Raw genomic sequence first — 20,271 nt, forward strand, 5'->3', positions numbered from 1 at the left:
GCCAGCGTTGTCGTCGGACAGGTGTGTCTCCTCTCTAGTGGCAAATGCAACCCGAAAATCTGCTGGGCGCTTCCTTCTCATTATTCGCGCGTATAAACAAATTCTTTGTAACCCACTAGCTGAGAAGTGAATGTGCGAAGCTCAATCCTGATACTCGCCGATTTCTCTGCCTGACTAAGTCCATAAATGAAGCTTACGCACAGCCACATGCACGACTCTCAAGTAAGGCATCGCTCACACTTGACGACCGGCTGTTTGTGGGGTTTGCGTCGAGTACCGCCGTTCGCTCAGCCTAGCTGCTGCTGGAGGTCCGACAGCGTGTGTACTATGATGCACTGTGGTCGCAACGACCGTAACTAATAGTACAGTACAGCCGCTCACCTCCTCAGCCTTGCCCTGCCGCGCGGTTCGCACCGCTTCTCGCCATCGCAGCGTTGCCAGTTTTGTAATCGGCGCCAAGTAGCAGACGACGGCGTTATTTTTTGCATTTTTTGTAACGTTTTTCTTGTTTTTTAATTTTTGTCATCAATTTCTGTGTACACGTGTTTTCGCGCCGCCCCAATTTACACGTCACGAGTACGTCACAACGTAGCCGAAAAGGCAAGGTCAATGTCGTTTTCAGCAACGTTGGTTTTCAAACAAGGCAAAGAGCAAAAAATGCTACAAATTTAACTTTACAATTAAATTTTTGTGCGTTAATATTTTTATTTAGGATAGTTTTCAAAACTGTACTTTGATTTAGTTTAGTTTCCTTTTCCGCCCGGCAGATGGTTAAACATGGCGCCTGCGTAATCTTTGCGTTTGTGGTGTTATTTCGCATATCGTGATTAGGCGGTAGATGTTTTCGTGCACGTATGATACAAGTTCGTAAGTTTTTCGCCGCAGGCATGTTTATTCTTTATGGTCATTTTGAGAAACATGACCTGACTTGTGACCTGACTTGTGTGTGTTGAAACCAGTTGAAACAAAACCGCGTCGTACGGGCGATTTTACCGCCGTGCAGACAACAGCGTGTTCGTGTTGACTCCGTTAAGCGCCGTCGACAATGGCGCGGGACAAGAAGCGACGTCGATCGCACTCACGAAGCTCGTCCAGCTCTCCGGAAAGAAGCATCAGACGGCGCCGGAACCGTTCGCGAAGCCGTGAAGGACGGCGTCGCCGAAGCGCTGAGCGGCACCGACGTTCTCGCTCTAGGGAGCGCCGCCGCTCAAGGGAGAGGCACCGCCGATCCCGGTCGCGCGGCCGCCGTACGTATTCGCGGTCCCGGTCCCGGTCGCGGGACCGGCGTTCCAAAAGTCACGAAGGCAAGCGTTCGCGAAGCCACGAGCGCAAGTTGGAAGAGAAGAAAACTGAGCAGACGACGTCTGCCCTGACGCCGCTGGCCGCGGCAGCAGCGGCAGCCGCAGCAGTCACCGGAGCCATCGTTGCTGCGGAAAACGCCAGCGTCAGCGTCGACAAGAACGTGCAGCAGCGCCAATTAGAGCTGGAGATGCAGAAGCGCCGGGAGAGGATCGAGAAGTGGCGTCAGGCGCGGAAGCAGAGTGAGGCGGCGGCAGCCGCCGCAACATTAGTGTTGCCTGTGCCTGGCAAGAAGTGGAGCCTCGAAGATGACGAAGAAGACGACGCGGGACCGCCGCCCCCGCCCATCAAGGACGAGCTGGACGATGGGCCCGGCCCGCCGGTGAAGAGAGAAGCTGCCGATAGCGACAGTGAGGACAAAGCTGAAATCGGTGAAGCCGATGTTAAAAAGGAAGACTCCGAGACAAAGGAGGAAGAAGGGGAAGAGGACGACATCGATCCGTTGGACGCGTACATGATGGGCATCCAGAACGAGGTGAAGCAGCTCAAGGACAAGGCCCTCAAGGCAGATGGCGCCCCGTCATCGGATAAAAGTGGCAACAAGGTGACGGTGATTGTGGGCATTGCCAAAAAAAAAGAGGACAAGAAGAAGGGCGAGCTCATGGAGCAGAACATTGATGCCCTGGAGTACTCCTCTGAGGAGGAGGCAGAAGACTTGCAGACTACCATGAACAACCTGCAGGCCAACAAGGCAAAGAAGCCGGCCACCGTCTCAATAGACGACCTCTCGTATGCGCCATTCCGTAAGAACTTCTACATTGAGGTACCAGAACTGGCAAAGATGACACCAGGAGAAGTGGAGACTATGCGGGCTGAGCTGGAAGGCATCAAGGTTCGCGGGAAAGGATGCCCCAAGCCAATAAAAAACTGGGCCCAATGTGGGGTTAGCAAGAAGGTACTGGAACTGCTGAAGAAGAACGGGTTTGAAAAGCCCACTCCTATTCAAGCGCAGGCCATACCTGCTGTCATGTCGGGCAGGGACTTAATTGGCATCGCTAAAACGGGGTCGGGTAAGACGCTCGCATTCCTTCTGCCTATGTTCCGACATATCCTGGATCAGCCACCACTTGAAGATGACGATGGTCCCATTGGCGTCGTCATGACTCCAACCAGAGAACTGGCCATGCAGATAACAAAAGACTGCAAGAAGTTCACAAAGTCGCTAGGCCTGCGTGTTGTTTGTGTGTATGGTGGCACAGGCATTTCTGAACAGATTGCAGACCTTAAGCGTGGTGCAGAGATTATTGTCTGCACGCCAGGGCGCATGATTGACATGCTAGCTGCCAATAACGGCAGAGTGACCAACTTCCGTCGGACCACATATGTAGTTCTGGATGAAGCGGACCGCATGTTTGACATGGGTTTTGAGCCTCAGGTGATGCGCGTCATTGACTCAATTAGGCCAGACCGGCAGACAGTAATGTTTTCTGCTACCTTTCCTCGGCAGATGGAAGCTCTTGCTCGGCGGATCTTAATAAAGCCCATTGAGATACTGGTGGGTGGTAGGAGTGTCGTCTGTAAGGATGTGGAACAACATGTTGTCATCCTCAAGCAGGAGGAAAAATTCTTTAAGCTTCTCGAGCTTTTGGGGCTGTACCAGGACAAAGGCAGTGCCATTGTGTTTGTGGACAAACAGGAGCATGCTGACATCCTTTTGAAGGATCTCATGAAGGCATCCCACAATGCCATGGCTCTGCATGGTGGAATTGATCAGTTTGATCGGGACTCCACAATTGTTGATTTTAAAGCAGGCAAAGTTGGCGTCCTAATAGCAACATCGGTGGCAGCAAGAGGATTAGATGTGAAACACCTAATTCTCGTAGTTAACTTTGACTGCCCAAATCACTACGAAGACTATGTTCATCGCTGTGGTCGGACAGGTCGTGCTGGAAACAAGGGATATGCCTACACTTTTGTCACTGATGACCAGGGTCGCTACGCTGCTGATGTCATAAAGGCACTTGAACTCAGTGGGAACCCAGTTCCCGAGGACCTGCAGAAACTGTTTGATGAATATAAAGCGAAGCAAGAGGCAGAGGGCAAGAAAGTCAGGGGAGGCAGTGGGTTTTCGGGAAAAGGGTTCAAGTTTGATGAGGCAGAGTCACACCTCAAGACAGAAAAGAAGAAGTTCCAGAGAGCAGCACTTGGCATCCAGGACTCTGATGATGAAGATGCCGAAGGTGACATTGATCGTGAAATTGAGTCCATGCTTGCACCCAAGAAGCGCATCAAGGAACTGATGCCTGGACCTTCTGTGACAGGTCAAGCAGTGCCCGCACCAAGTGCCACAGGTGCTCCTGGTGTTGCCATTCCAGGCACTGCTGTTCCACTGGGGGCAACTCCTACCACTGCTGCACCCAGTGGCACTGTCTCCGAAAAGCTGGAAATGGCACGCATGTTGGCCTGCCGCATCAACATGACGCGGACATTCAGTGCGCCCTCAACGCCTGCACCAGAGATCACAATGACACCACAGTCGGCGACCGAGGCCATGCTCCGTGGACAGTATGTACCAGAGCTGCCTACACCAGTTATATCGGCCAAGACGCTTGCAGAGCAGCGGGCTGAGAAGCTGCACGCCAAGCTCAACTACCAGCCCAAGGTCATTGAGGAAGAGCCACCGGAACCGCCACCTGTCAAGGAGCGGTTCCAGAAGTACGAGGAGGAACTCGAGATCAATGACTTCCCCCAGCAGGCAAGGTGGAAGGTCACGTCCAAGGAGGCCATGGCCCAGATAAGTGAATATTCTGAGGCGGGCATCACAGTACGCGGCACATATTATCCACCGGGCAAGGAGCCCAAGGGTGGAGACCGCAAGCTGTACCTTGCCATTGAAAGCACCAGTGAACTGGCTGTCAGCAAGGCGCGGGCTGAGATCATCAGGCTCATCAAGGAGGAGATGGTTAAGATGCAGCACTCGTACCAGCCCATCAACAGAGGACGTTACAAGGTGCTGTGAAGTGTACCTATGGCAAAATGGAGGAGACTGGAGTGTGTTTTGCCTATTTGTGCTGCATACCCTATTACTGCTGTTCATATTCATTTCTGAGCCTGTCAGTAAATGTTCTGGGCATCCGTAGAGGAGCCAGCCTTATCGTGCAGTTGTGTATCCCTTTGTCTTTCTTCATGATAATGGCAGCAAGCTTGTGGTGAACTTAACTCCTATTCTAATAACTTGCATGTAGTGACTAACAACCATTTTTTTTACTGTTGCTTCAAGATCATTTTCAAAGTCTGTACCAGGTTGGAGGCTGAAGTCATGGTAGAAGTACAGTTTATCTTAAAACTCCTGAGCTACTCTTTTCTTTTCATTATTTTCATTTATTATGCACCCAAGGGGTGGTAAATATAGAACAAGAAAAGCAAGGAAGTCATTCAGCTCTTAATTGTAAAACTTTAGGCAACTTCGAATGTTCAGTGCTGGCATTCAGTCTATAATAAAGATGGCTCAAGTCACGATTTGTATGGAACAAATGTATTTGAACAAGTCTCAGTGTGGCAAAAAAATTAACTTCTTGGAAGTAATTGACATGCACAAATGACGAGGTAGATCTGAGAATAGTTCACTGTTCAAATGGGTGTTTTAGTAATGTTGCTAGTGCTTATGAGTTGTAGACCATGTTACATTTACTTTTAAATTGCTGTAAATCCAGAAATTGGTGTGGCAGCAGAATTTTTAGCTAAAACCTTGCAGATATCTTATGCAATATATCTTATGTACCTTACTTTCCTAACAGCAACCGCACATTCTTTGCTTCAGCAACAAACAGCTTCACTTGCACCTTGGGAGCCGGCTAATTTATTAAACAATACAAATTCCCCGTTCTCACTGGCCATTTGGACATCACCGTGCCTCATTCTACACAAATAAAGAATACAAATCACATGCTTAGTCTACGTCATGATGCCCCTTTAACAGCTTCACTATGTTACGTACCAAACATATTCACTGAGGAAACATTGTTTGTCCTTGCTTTCATGTTTAACATAACCGAACTCCGGCATTTTTCCAGAAGGTATGAAGTGCACGAAGGTTATGGTGGTGCATAACCCCAGTGATTAGAGCAAATGATCAGCTGCAATATATGAGGAGGTTTCTACACCTGTATCTTCGAAGCAGACGTTCATCGCAGTAATATCTTAAGACTTCTACATTTTATATTGTAAGCATCACAGGATGTGCTTCATTAGCTAACTGCATTCAACACGAGCATTCACATACAATATGATAGCCTTAATAAGCTCCTCCTTGCAGCTGATCGCCACTTTTGAGAAGTTCCGCAAATGAAGCCTACTGAACTCGCTACTAATACTTAAAAAGACAAACGCAATCTGTTCTACTGTTGCCTAACTATGCACGTCCCTTAGCTTTGACCTCTATGTCACTATAGACGATCGCACTTGTGCCAGCAAACTTTTGCTATGAAAATCGTGTGTGCCAACTTGGAAAAATTAGGGTACTATGCAACTGCTCCATGTTTTTCCTAAAATGCTTGTACATACTTCATACTTGTAACTGCCAATTTTCTTCCTGAATAGGTTACCGTTCTTTGTAGAGTATGTAGCATCCAAGGTAAACATCAACAGGGTACACCCAAGAAAAAGCTTCCACCAGATAACAAAGGTCATTAGTGCCCCTTTTTCACGTGTATGAAGCTTCACCTGCCCCGAAATTGTACAGCTACCAGCTGATAGCAAGATTGCCTCAAGTTCAGTAACAAGGTGTTTTAATTGCAGTTTAATTTATGAATACCTCTTAAAAGGTGCTTTTGACAACCAGGACACTTGGTTGGTTTAATTTTCTAAGGGAGGTAATAGAACAATACGAAAAATCGTATAAGGAAAGGCATGTAAAAACATTTTTCACAATGAGTATTTGCTTAATATGAAACTAACCAATACCAATGCTCATTTTTTGTGTATGGAATAAGTGCGTGCTAACTGATTATTGGACAGCATCAAAACTAGAGTAACATAAAAACTTCAACTTGTTCATTTACATTTTCAAGCTCTAGCATATTGAAGGGCCAGGGACAGTGGAGGATACGTACTCCTCACCTGTTCTTGCTCACTGTCCTGTTTCTGATGAGCTAAAGTTTAGAAATCTTGAAACTGCATCATTCTGGAAGTTATTGTGTAGCTAGTTTTATTTCTTTTGATGCTTATTTAAATTATATTTATATTTGAGTTATTGATATAATTTTTATAGTACGCAATTTCTAAGGGCATGGCGACCCTACCAAGCTGTCACCTGAAAAGGTCTTTGTCCTTCATTTGTCCTGGATTTTTTGTAAGGAAAGCAAAAGTAAATACAGTACTATTTTATTTTACTTCATCTACATTTCATGAATCAAGCAATGGCAGGAAAAAAAAAATGACTGCGAGAAGCAGGCGTTACCCTTGTTTTATAGTTGAAATACTGGCAGTCGATGGAGAATGAAACAAGTATAAGTTTTTTAGCGACTTCACATGAATTATTTAAGAGTGGCAAAACTCGGGTTCGTATAGAAGATAGATGCTGAAATTTAATGTGGACTAGTGTTTTGCAAAGAGATTTTGGGGCTGTTGGAGCAGAAGAGAAGTTACATTGTAGGTATCTGAGCAATCATGATTAGTATGAATATGCCATATAAGATTTATCATGACGTGAGCTTAAATGTACAGTTAAGATGTTATAGGCATGAAATTTATGTTACTGATGGAGCGACATATATCTATAAGTGCTGCTGTCCAAAGCTGGGATTTTGGCAGGGTAAGATATATGGACGCACACATTTGATAGGCAACATGATTCAGCATGTGATGCATGCAAAACTTTGCATTTAGTAGTTTTCAGTTGCATGAGCTGGCATTTATTACCAATCAAAAATTGCTTTAATGTTTCCATACTCTTGAGGCCCGCAGGCATTACAGAGAGGAGTGGGTGAACAGAACAAATTATTAACTGAACAAATCGATCACAACATTCTTGAAGATGATGATCAGTGATGGCAGCAACAGAGGTTCCAATACTTGAGTGCGACAAAACTGAATCAAAGTACTTATCAGTACAACAGGATGGAACGCCGAATTTAAACATTTGGTTCTTACGTGATGGATGAAGCATGAACTGGTGTGTGAAACATTTTATTAAGAACAGGCGAGCAGTGAAGTGAGGTAAACTGAGGGAATGTTTTAATGGATGAATTCCTGAAGAAAAGGTCCACTCAACAGATTTTGAAGGATTTGAAACATGCGTTGGAAATTGGTAACGAGGATCCAAGTTTAAGTATGCATATTCAAACTTAGGTCAGACTACAGATATATAAAGAGTAAGTTTATAAGAGTAGATGAAAACTGTCACCATCCTGATCACTAGTGATCTCTCGAAGTATAACAAAATTTATAAGCAAACAGGTGAGTATTCGCAATAAAGTTATGGGGCAGGTCATTAAATAATGCAAGTGGTCAGAAAAAGAATGGGACTCTGAACCAAGCGAAGCTCTCCGAAGTGGAAGGTAAAGGTAAACTGATACTTGTTACAAACTGGAAATGATCATGCCGGATATGTCCCAGCGCTAAAATTTCAGCATCAATGTTAAGCTTGCCTAATTATAGGGGTAAGAGCTGGAGGCCAACGCAATTAAATGCTTTAAAAGAATTTAGGAAGATGCAATCGGTAAGGATTAAATGCAGTTATGAGTAAATATATAATTCAGTTTCTCAGGAGGGCATTTTTTGATGCAATGTCATTCATGTGAAAAAAGAACGAATTTATTTCAAGAAAGTGGAAGGATTTGGAGTACAAAATATACAACAAAATTTTACATGGATATTTAATGGTATCAGTTGATGAAGAATCACTACTACTCAATTTTCATACTGGACTGCCTTTTTGACTTTCCAGTCAGCACTAAGGTCACTGATATGAATTGAAAAATAAATAATCAATGAGAAGTATTATTGCCATAAAAAACTTCGCGTTAATTCGACGCTTAGACAGGTGGAAACTTTCAATAAATTCATTATTTTTCAAAAGAGTAATTAGTATAGTGTTCACAGTCATAACTAATCTTAACAGGGTGAATGAGATAAAGCTGAGCCATTGTGAACAACAAAATTCACTATTGAAAAAGATGCTAAAAGTGGTGATGCGGGCTCTAATCAGTTAAGGTGCATATAAACAGTTTTCTGCGAAATTTCTTTCTTGCATTGTATTTTCTCGGTTTGCGTGGATAAATAGCTGTAACTTAAGCCCACAGCAATAAAAATATACCTGTACTCTTAAATATTAGATGCCTAGTAGACTTTCTTCAGGCACACCCATTTCAGCTGGAAATGAATGAGATTCCAGCTGGAGCTTGACTGGAGGCATAAATTTTCCAGCTGGAAGTCTCAACATTCCATCTGGACATAATTTTCGGTTACATAATCCAGCAGGAATTAGATGTCATTCCGGCTGGAATTGCTTTTTCCCAACTGGGAAGCACAATTTTCTAGCTAGATAATTTGGGTACGCGGTTCTATATATATCCAGCAGGAAATTAGTTTTTCACTTTTTCACCTGGGAATATTTTGGTAAAACTGATAGTAAAACTGATATAGCTGCAGCTCAGAGAACATATCACCAAAATAACAAGTCACAATTTTCTAGCTAGATAATTTGGGTACGCGGTTCTATATATATCCAGCAGGAAATTAGTTTTTCACTTTTTCACCTGGGAATATTTTGGTAAAACTGATAGTAAAACTGATATAGCTGCAGCTCAGAGAACATATCACCAAAATAACAAGCGCGAAGCAAGTGGACTGCATTCAAAAGATAACTCTGCATCACTCTGCTGATGGCAAAGCATAGGCAAAGAAGGCGGGTGCGGGGACGTTTACCACGGTTTTAAAGTGGAAATTTGCCACACAGAACATTCATTCCAAATTTATAAAAATTTTCAAAGAGGGTAGATAGAGTTCCTACCATAAATCCTATTTAGTGGTCATTTAAGGTTACTCGGTGCTTTGTTGAAAGGTTAATAACGCACTAGAATTTTTATGACACGTAGATACTTAACACTGACCTATATAATGCCATTGTTACTAAGAGTGTGTGAATATTCAAAATTTTGAATACCAATCGAATATGATTGCTATTCAATTCATATGTATGTATGCATATGTAAGTGTTTTTATTCAGATAAACAAAAACGAGAGTAATAAGACGTTTTTCAGCCCCGGTATATCTCCTATATAATCATCAGAAGCACCTGAACTCGTGTGATGAATGTAAAAAACTGATATTTAGAATTTTCAAAACATCTGAAGAATACCAAATACACCGAAAATGTTCGAATTCACCGTAGTTTTCCTGCACTGCACTCTTCACTGCAATGCTTGACCGCGTAGATTCTGCAGTGAAGCATCCTCTAAATATGACAGGGCCGACAGAGCTCAATGCAAAGCACTTGAATGGACGGAGAATAAATGTTCATTTTTCTCACAAATGCAGACAACCATTGTGCAGGTGTTCATTACTTTTCTTCAGTCTCATTTGATATTTCGAGTTTTCGATTAATTCGGACACATTTTCTGGTCCCTGAAGCCTGAATTAATGAGTTCACTGCATTCAGGAGCGATGCGACAGCTCCAGCAGTCCTGCAGGTCCTTCCTGTAAAAAAAAGTGGTATATGGAATGCTGTATAAAATTTCTACTCATTCTCTCAGGTGGGTGTAAGCTTCCATGCAATTCTAGTTTAATTTTATTTGCAAATATGTGAATTCTAAACTAAAGCAGACCAATAATGTTTGCTATTTATTTTTTATTTTTCAGTATTTTTTTTTGCTAATCAGATATTCGAAGGCATTTTCAACTCAATTTGTATTTGAAAACTGCAGCATTCGCACAGCCTTAATTTTTTTGCACAGATATGGCCATCTGAAATGGGGTTCCCTCTACACACGATGTCAACCTACTTGTGGGGTTTTAAGATAGCTTCAACTTAACAGAGTTGTACATGCCTAATGCTAATGGCTGTTCCAGAAGAATGCATGAAGATCCTAGTGTCGCAGAAGGCAGTTAATTTATGCGCAGATTGATTCTGCTTTGAAAGTTTGACATTTCACTGGCTCACTTGTGCTGGTGCATGGTCGCTCTCAATGACTAAAGGTATGAAAAAAGAAGTGAAACAGTGTGACAACAAACATTTTGGTAGCCTGGAGACCAAGCACAGTGCCGGAATCTGAAACTGCAAGGTAGTTGGCAGTTCGGTTTGCTACTAGTCAGCTGGCTACACGTAAGTACAGGGGGCAGGAAGTAGCCCATTTCCTCACCTTTGATATGCATCTGCCTCCCACTACTGCCTTTGCAGCCGCACTGTAACAAGTTTCTTTGGTTTAAGCTCCGTGCATACTTCAAGGTTAGGCATACTACTTGTTTTTAGTCAGAAATAATTACTGTGTATTTAGCACAGCCACTTAAGGTCTATTAGCATCATTAGGTGCTGTGCATCAGCTTTTTGAAGGAAACAGCTTTGCTGCATAATAAAGTAATTTAGTCTGCTTAGACTGCATTTGTATGAAGCTGTTGTATCGTGGTGTATTAGGATTTGAAAAGATGAAGCTTGGAGCATATCTTTCAAATAAAGGCCTTTCACTTCAACTTTAAAAATGTTACAATTGGTATTATTGCTTGAGCCCCCCAAAAATGTAAACTACAGAACTAGAAAATCTTTGTTAATGACCTCAAAGAGCTCCATTGCGATCACCAAGGCTTTTAACATAATTAGTCAATTTAGGTTTGTAGATGCTAATTTCAAATGCTAAATGTAAGGAGCCATTTAGGCCAGGCAAACAGAATACCAGAGATACCAGGTAAGGGCATGCGATCAGAATTAGATCTATGGTATTTGCATTAGCTGAGTGACCTGATTGGCTTATTAGTTATGAACTGAGGCAAGCAAAAATTAAAACAAAGGCTTAATAAGACATAACTCTAGATTGAGAAAGAGCTTAAAAGACAGGAACATCTGTCAGTACCAAAATATTAGCACAGTAACGTCGCCTAAAAAAGATATTGGTACTGCAGGAAGGCACTACTATGTGAACATCAGAAACAAAAGTGAACGAGTATGCATGTAAACTACATAATGTGTGCTTGTATGCCCTTTGTTTCAACAAGCACATTTCGTGTAATTTGTCTTTGATGCTCAATTGCCCGGTGTAATATGAAGATGTAACATTGCACTTGCTCACAAATGCGGGAAAAGAAGGCATAACGTGACATACCTGAAGCATCGTGCAGTCTTACATCTGCTGCAATGTTAGCAATGCACTAAAGAAAGGGAAAGCCTAGAAGACAAAGCAGTTTCTGCGTCAGGAACGAAGTACTGGCTTGAATGCTTCATATTAAAAGCATCATACACAAAGTGCTGTCCTGCAGTTAATGCTGATGAATTCATCGCAAGCTAAACACTGGTACCACATTTACTTCCTTGAAAAGATGTAGTGCCAAAACGAACAACACGCAGATAGAGAGACAGGACAGGGCGCATCCTGTCCCTCTATCTGCGTGTTGTCTGTTTTGGTGCTACATCTTTTCAAGGAAACATATACCAACTAGCTCCTCAGCAAGTATTATTAAGCCACTTTTATTAGTGCTTAAAAGTGGCAAATCCGATTCGACCCTTATAACCAGAGATTTCACTCTGTAAGCAGACCACAACAGCCCCATACTTGCCCCAAAGAAAAATTAAGCTGTGGACTAATTGCAGCAGGCTCTAAAGCTGACATAACGCGGTGCCCACGAAAGTGCTGAATTCCTTAGCAGTTGTTAAGCATTGAAAAGTGCAGATTGCAGTGGTCCACTCGAACTGCTACCTTCGCTGCTTCCCTTTTCTTCCAGATGTCTACAAGCTGGAATGGTCTGCCCCATGACATCACTGCTACCACATGCCCATCACCATTTTTAGCACATTTAACTATTTTCTTTAAGGATTATTTATCATGAGATATTTGCTGTTTGTATATATCTCCACCAATTATGTAATGCCCCTTTAAGAGAAATCATTGGGTCTGTAAATATTTTAGCTTTCGAATACAAATAGAATAAGTTTGTTGTTCGATTCATATTAAATTGGTTAAGAGGAAAGGCGCACTATACCTGTCACAATTTTTCTGTCGACCCCTGCACTGTGTCATAAGAGAGGGGACTAAGGTGACAGTGAAGAGATTGGTTTGGCCTGCATTCGATTCATATTTGAAAATTTTAATACCGGCACATCCCTTGTAATAAACTGAACTGAGCTTCTTGTAGAGAGCAATGTTACTCAGTTATCTCATAGCTCCAAGTTGTAGGGCCCTTAAGAACAGCAATTCCAGATGATATCTCACAACTACTGCAAGCTGTGTATACAGTTTGCGTTGTTCGGCATTACCGGTCACCAAAACTGGTAGCAGATGGCATCAACGTATGTACATCATTTATTCACTTGAGCGTCCTTGCCACACTTTCTCAGTCAGTTTCTTGCAGGAACAAATATGTGAAATGCACCAACACTCTAAGGACAAGGCTTTTCAGCAAAGTCAACATCAAAATAACTAATCTGAGAAATAAAATTTCACAAAAACAGGCACCCTAACACAGTAGGTAGTCATATCACTCGGGCGGCATTTGCCCCTTAGCATTTGACCCGCTTGTGCTGGGCTTCATGTCGACAAACTACTCGTCACTTCCCAACTAGTGAAAAAAGCTATATAGGCAAGCACTTTGGACTTCTTTACGCGAAAAAAGAAAGAAAGAGAACTATAAAGACCTGTACAGGAAATGAAGTCGGAACAACAAGGCACATTTGGCACCTGAGGCTACACTAATCGATGTTGGACAGATAAGGTTGTCAGAAAGTTGCATGATTGCAAGGTGGTTAAAAAAATGGTGCACTTGATGGACACATAATACCGCATACAAGTGATGACTCCAAAGCACCCGGTTGAAAAACAAAGTGCTCACAGCAGCTCCAAACACTTCTTCACTAATGTTCAAGCATCAGGTTGACATCTTGTCATGATACAGGTTTTTCCAGGCCATGCCAACAGGCCCATTATGGTGACTTGTGACTACTTCCAGGACTATTGAGTGATGCATCAATCATCCCACGACTTACGAAAGACAGAGAGACAGTAAATGCTATTTTCACCCCACATTACACACTTGGCGTAAAAAATATTTGAACAGCAAGAAAAATAACTACTAAGAAGACAGGAACAATATATATGCATCCTCGCACAACCAGTACTTGACTGCACAGGGCATCTTTCTTCAAAACACAATCAAGTTGATCGAGCACAATGTGAAGAAAACAGGAAAAGAATCTCAAATCAAATACAATGCAAACAGTTGGTACAGTGATCATAAATATGATCAGAAGTGAAAACACAACACGTTCTATGAATTTGCTGGCAGGCACAGCCATGCTTGAAGCTGCCACCGTTGCAACAGTGACGCCCCACAGTTGGGCAGCAATGGGCATTGATGACACCATGAGACTACATAATCGCCAAAAAACATGCGTCAACGCTCACCACATGTGCACTTAAAAAATGTGGTTATACTATCATGTACAGCAGATCAAACTCAGCTGCTAGCCATCTTCACTTACACTTGGCCTCAACTTTGCCATCCCGTAAACAATCCAGGTACTCTGCACACAAGTCACGCTCAACTATTCAGCACAACTACTTCATTGCAAAGGAACTGCATGAGCAATTGAAGCATTGCATAATGCCAACACGGTCGAAACATATAATTGAAACCCATCTTAAAAGGGTCACGAATGAAACATAGCTCAAAATGTTTCCAAAAATAAACTGAAGACGTGTAGCCCTGGTGTGCTTGTAGGAAGACAGTGTGCGTAGGACTGGCAGATGTCTGCACGTAATGGCTCCAAAATCTTATTCCATGCTTAAGTGACAAAATGCAGTCATGAGCGCACGCAGTGCAAGTCGTCACTGTGGCTACGACTTATATACACTACAGAGAAATCCTTCACTGTTTCTCTTCATCTTTTTGATCTAAAGCATGAGCTGTGGAGTAAAAACAGAAGAGCACACAGATCCCAATATCGGAACAAGCTGAAGCTTTCCATACTGCGCGCACAGCAAGGATATGTGGAGAGCAACCTCTCCACTTGTACATAGAGGAAGCAACTAAGCAGAGGATGCAACACCTGGATATGCAGAGTAGATGCTTACAAGCATGCATCTTTTTTCCAGAGGGTGCAAAAACAGTTATTTTTCTAGACACTAGATGTCACCACCATGCTGTGGGCTGTTCATAAAGTGAATGTGTGACACTACAGCATGCTGTCCTGAGAAGCATGCACAAAGTACATTTCACTTTGTAGCCTAACACAAAGTGCAAGTACCATTCTTTTTCCAGCCGCCAGATGTCCTACCATGTTTACAAGTGGTTGCAACACTAAACCACTAAACCAAACTGAGCCAGGAAAAGAACTGTCCATTTCTGTATGTTCTTTCTTTGTGCCAACTCAGCTGTGAAACAACAGTCAGATTAAGGAATTTGACCTTGTGCTGATGAAAACAGTCCTTGTCATATCACTATTTTGCCTCAAAGCAGACATCAATAGCCTCAATGAAAGCTACTCACTGCAACAAAAAGGACTCGAGTGACCATGGCTGTTCCTAGTAAGACGGTGTATCATGGTTGTAAAAGTTGTGTGAACCATGCTGTGCACTTATTACATTCATAAAAAAACCATCAACACAATAGGTTCATTAGGACAAAGCAATTGACTGAGCTAGAAAGTAGGGCATAATTTTTATGTAAGATTTCGGCAGCAACAGGGTTGTTAAAAAATGAAAAGTGTAAAATTTTTATCCGTTCATTCCAGTTCCCAAACAAAAATAACAAGCTTCAAATCAGGCTACAAAAATGTTTCTCAGGCCATAAAAAAATTAAATTTTTCATGCACCCATTAAAAATTTAGGATCGGTCAAGTGCTATGGACAAATAACAATGAGGTTGAAAATGAGGTAAGGTTCTCACTGCTACGAAAATGGTTTGGGAAAAGTTACCGAATTTTGTAATGCAGTTGCCATAGTCATGACTAGACTGATAAGAAAATTTCATACAGAAAGTGAAGCTGTAGTCAAAGCCACTTATAACAATACCATTTAGAAAAATATATAGAATAAAACGAACTGCCACAGCACTATCAGCTTTTCCATGCTTCCTATGGTAAAATAAATCGCTTATCGACTAAATAAATCGCCAAGTCGACTTTTAAATCTGGCCACAGGCAATCTTAAAAGAGACAAAAACATAGAAACGCTACCACACTCCAGTGAAATTACGCACACAAAGTGTAAGCTTCACGGGAACAGTGTTTTTTGTCCTTTCCTCCATTACTATTCCTTCGGCCCTGCAAGCTGATCGCATTTCTCGTCATGAGTCGCTCCTGAAAAGCGGGCTGCATTCAGAATGCCAGCGGCGAAAAGGTTCGTAAAGCTCTCACCAAGGTAATGATCATTGCAATGTGCCGAAACATGAAGAAGTCGTGCATGTTCGCAATGTACTTACGAAAAATTAAAGGCTCACTAATGACGCGATCCTCTCAGCTTTCACTTGTTTTAATAGAAAAGCTGAACAGAGCCGGTGCAAAAAAAAGCCTTAAAATCAACGTAGTCCTCCTGGGACCCCATTTATGCTAAAGGTCTCTTACTTGGGCGTTTGCAGTAGTTAGGCATGCCGCAGAGAGATGTAAAATAAATACGCCATGATTGAGAGAAAGCTGACTGATACAGATTTCTTTCCTGCAAAGAAATCAACATAGTAGGTTACTTTTCTGTCATTAGCTTTGTTTGCAATTAAAGTTTGTCATTTGATTGTTTTTCGCATAACCCGGTTAAACAATTGCAGACTATAACAATATTTAGCAGGTACTTCAATATTGTTATAAGTAGGTCTGATTGAAGTAAATTTGAAGCATAATGTCTTGATTTGCATATATAGTCCCAGAAATGCAAACAAAATGAATGGGGTCAAAATAGATACAACAGTAGTGACGAAATCTTCTTCACAAGGTGATCATATAGTCAGAAAGCTGGATTGGAGAGAAATGCCAATTGTTCAAGTGTTTCCTTGATATGCAGAACCAACATTGACCACAAAACGGTGGATTTCAGCTATGAAACTTCGGGACAGCATAGAAAAACAAGGCATAAATACAGATAGAAATAAAAAGATTTTTCTTGCCATGTTTTGTGATTTCAAAGCTGCATTAAGTAACCTCACTTTAGTGCACAATATGATCACCACAGTGTAATGGTACTTACTCGGACTATAATGTCATGCAGTAGTCGGTGCCAGATTTTCAAGTCTCTTTCATTTCCTGCATACTGAATCTGGCATTACCAAGTGCAAATAGTGAAGCTTCACCAGGACCTTAGCCCTGATCTATGCCATCAGGTACCTGCAGAAAGACTGCAACAACTAAACGCCACGCCATCCAAAGAGATAAGAATGCAAAACTGTCTGAGCTGGCCTCACGGGCTGTCCAATGCAAGTGTTGGCTGAATGGTCCACAAGGGAACACTGTAGGAACATCATAGAAGCAACCATAAACCTGTGCTTATCATTTGAGTTGCAAAACCCTGCATTCGCCCACATTTTCGGAAGGAGTGTTCAAGTTAACTGTTAATGCTTTATACTAGGGCCTTCACATTTTAAGGCTGCACCAAGTTGATGCATCCTGCCCCAGTATGTGAACTGCTCAAAGATAGATAAAAAAATAACACAAACAGCGATTCAGACATGCTGCTACAAGAAAAACAATTTCACTTTGCCAATTATTGGTAGCTTTTTTTTTTAATTTACCACACCAAGAAAGTAAACGCTTTTGTGACTGACAGAAATGTTTTCTGTCACCACATACAAGCTTCATCAAACTAATCCGAGACTAATGAAAGGGAAAATGAAAAGTTTAAATTAAGCTGAAATACTGTATGACCGAATTGCCATTAGGAAGGAAGGAAACACACCAGTCGAGCAAAAGCAGTTAGCTCAGTAAATTTGCAACTCTACACCTTCTACAATTTTCAAATAATTTGAATGAAATGTTTCTTGACAGAAAGTGCACAGACTTTCACATGTGTATATTCAGTGCATCTTTACCTCCTATATCATGTTTGACTGTCAGCTCCAGACGGTGCTTTTCAGAGTTTGGCAGTCGGGAATGTGGTCCAAAGGGTGGCAGTTTTCGTTAAAGAACAGTTGTTCACAGTGACTGCGAACAATGAAGACCTGTGGGTGCAGGCAGCAACCCTTGTGAGAATGTGCTGCTCCCTATGTAAGGTGAACAATCTCAGAGGCAGAATGGCTTGCGGCATATTGACAGGCACTGCTATCCGCATTTGTTAAGGCCTGTAAGACTATTGTGTCCAAGTTGCTCGTTTTCAACTGCTAGGTCAATATAGCAAAAACATGAAATCAATTGGGGCATGCTTGCATGCTTTACCAGTGACTTGGCAAGTGTTTCAGTGCCGGAGGCATCCTCACATTAGATTTAATATCCTGTGGCATGTAATCAGTGACAGAAAAGAATGAATGATGAAAAAAGAAACCAAGATATCAAGTAACGAGATTTTACTCGATTTGTAGTAAAAGGCATCACTGCAGTGACACTGACCTGAATAATAACAAGCTGCCCATGGTGTAGCCATTTCGTAATCTATGCAAGCCACACTCAACAGGCTTATTTACACGTGGAAGTCATGGTAGAACATTATTAAAAAAAAAAATTAACAAAAGGCCTACCAATTCGTGTGTTCTATACCATACAATGTTCAAAGAATAACTACAGCTAAGTTTTTTTCACACAACCAATGGTGCCTTCCGCACAGACTGCTTGACGGCAGCATAATCTAAATGGTAAGCAATGTTCCCTCAGAAATCCGTAACCAACACATCTACTATTTGCTGACCGCACATTCAAATCGAAAAAAAAGAAGTGTCGCACCACAGCTCGCCGAATAACCATGAAATAATAATTCGTCACGCGACCAAGCCACGCAACTCAAGCACGCAACCAGTCTTGCACAACAACACTTGAGCACTTCAGCCATTCCAGCTGCACACATGGCTAGCATTGCCAAGTGCGAAACACAGAAGCCGCCACTAATGCTGCACTCGCAAAGGTAAGCTTTCACTGCACAAATCCACTAGAATCATTCACAAGATCCGTACGTAACTTGCATTCAGAACTCACTAGTGATGCGGATGAGTCCTCTAGAAAACCATGTGATGAAAGCCATCTCGAGCTTTGGTCTAGTAGTCCCAACTGGTGCAAACAAATCTCTGTCCTTCTGTCACAGCAGATACGCACTGTGCTTGTTTCCCTCATTCAGGCTTGACCTCGACGTAGCTGAACATGTCGTCCAGGCCTCGCGTCCTCTTCAACCGCGAGTCCTCGTCTTCTACCTCGTCCTGGTCCATCTCCATGCCGAGCTCGGCAGCCTCGGGCGACGAAAGTTCTGTGAGCAGTGCTGTGGCTTCCGCGAGGGTGTCCTGCATAAGCACCAGTAAAGTAGATTTAAGGTGAAAGCTTTACTAGGCTAGTACGAGCCAAGGTCATCAGTGCCGCAATATGACCTTCAAGCGGAGAAGCGGTGTCATCACGTGACACCAAGTGACTCGCCGCAGCTACAGCCTCACAAACGACCTCCATGTGGGCGCTGCCTTGCCAGCTGTGGCCATGCAACTAAACATGCGACTCCCTGCTGGCTTAATAAGGGGGAGTGGAAGGCGCCGCACACACTCTCACAGTTTATTTTATGGCCGAAGCAAGTCGGCCAGAGCCGTCTAATTGTTGGAATGATTTCGTAGGGCGGGCTGAGTCCAGTGATCCACATGGCGTCACCAATCCCGCTAGAAATTTGGCTAAAGGAAGGGCGCCTAAATGCGCCAAGCTAGCAGCAGACACCCGTGAAGAATGGGAACATCAACTGGCTCAACAACGGTTGAAAGATGCCGAAAGTGCAGAAGCATAACCAGGGGTTACAAAGTTTCATAACCATAATTAAATGAGTTAAGCTGCTGCCATGCTTTCATCAAAAACAAACATACACATCACTGAATAGTACACAGAAGGAGGGCCAGAGTTAAACAATGTTGTGGTGCTTTTCATTAGTAAATATATAAAGAGTATATTAAAATACGAATCTGAAATTGAGATATAGAAACACTTTATTCCAGACTAAACTTGATCTGATAAATCCCTTGCTGGGCCTGCGTGAAGAAGAGGGAAAAAATTCTATGGGGAACTTTGGACCACTAAAGTGTGATGAGGTGAAAGCCTTTGTTGCAAGGTGGTCCATATACAGCCGAGATATGTACTTTTTGAAAAGCCGACTTTTTCGCGGTTTTTCGACTTTCAAAGCCCGCGTCCCCCCTTAAGCAACCCTGTTTCTAGGTGTCAGGTGAGGGCGGCTTTCCTAGCGGCCAGTCTGTACCCTGCCTCCGGCAATAAAGGATGTGACACAATAAATTTGACAAATTGCAATTTTGTGTTGAGGAAGTATGTTACTTGGGATTCCGCGTGAACTCTGCAGGTGTGCAGCCGACAGAAGACAAGGTATGTGCTATTCACGACGCCCTGAAGCCTACATGCAAAAAGGAACTTTGTCTTTTGGGAGCTCATGCCTTGCAGCCACTGTACCGCTGTTTGACAAGGGTCGCGAGTGGCATTGGACGGAGGCCGAGGAAGAAGCATTTCGCCAGGCGAAAGATCTGCTGCAGTTATCGCATGTTCTTGTACACTATGATGTCAACAAGCCCATAGTGCTGACCTGCGATGCGTCCCCATATGGACTGGGTGCTGTGTTAAGTCATGTAGATGAAGATGGCAGCGAGAGATGGTTGCATATGCATCG

At 42.8% G+C, this 20,271-nt stretch overlaps 2 protein-coding genes across 2 annotated transcripts in view; one reads left to right on the forward strand and one right to left on the reverse strand.

Annotated features, from left to right (window-relative positions):
• The first annotated feature begins 750 nt into the window (after positions 1-750).
• Prp5 (pre-mRNA processing factor 5) lies at positions 751-4,460 on the forward strand. Its single transcript, XM_084576187.1, has one exon. It carries the CDS (start codon positions 1,046-1,048, stop codon positions 4,316-4,318), a length of 3,273 nt encoding a protein of 1,090 aa, XP_084432313.1. The 5' UTR covers positions 751-1,045; the 3' UTR covers positions 4,319-4,460.
• Positions 4,461-12,789: 8,329 nt separating this feature from the next.
• LOC146180860 (ubiquitin carboxyl-terminal hydrolase 24-like) overlaps positions 12,790-20,271 on the reverse strand; it is a 205,407-nt gene continuing 197,925 nt past the window's right edge. Inside the window, exon 56 of the mRNA XM_084576188.1 lies at positions 12,790-18,907. Coding sequence (XP_084432314.1) covers positions 18,740-18,907 — 168 coding nt within the window. The 3' untranslated portion in view covers positions 12,790-18,739. The remainder of the gene's footprint in view (positions 18,908-20,271) is intronic.

This window comes from Amblyomma maculatum, chromosome 8 (assembly GCF_055883805.1).
Source record: "Amblyomma maculatum isolate TAMU_Amacu chromosome 8, ASM5588380v1, whole genome shotgun sequence".
In the NCBI taxonomy this organism is placed as follows: Eukaryota; Metazoa; Arthropoda; class Arachnida; order Ixodida; family Ixodidae; genus Amblyomma; species Amblyomma maculatum.

Coding starts and splice junctions, on each gene's coding strand:
- Prp5 (XM_084576187.1), top strand. CDS start 1,046: ATGGCGCGGGACAAGAAGCGACGTCGATCGCACTCACGAAGCTCGTCC.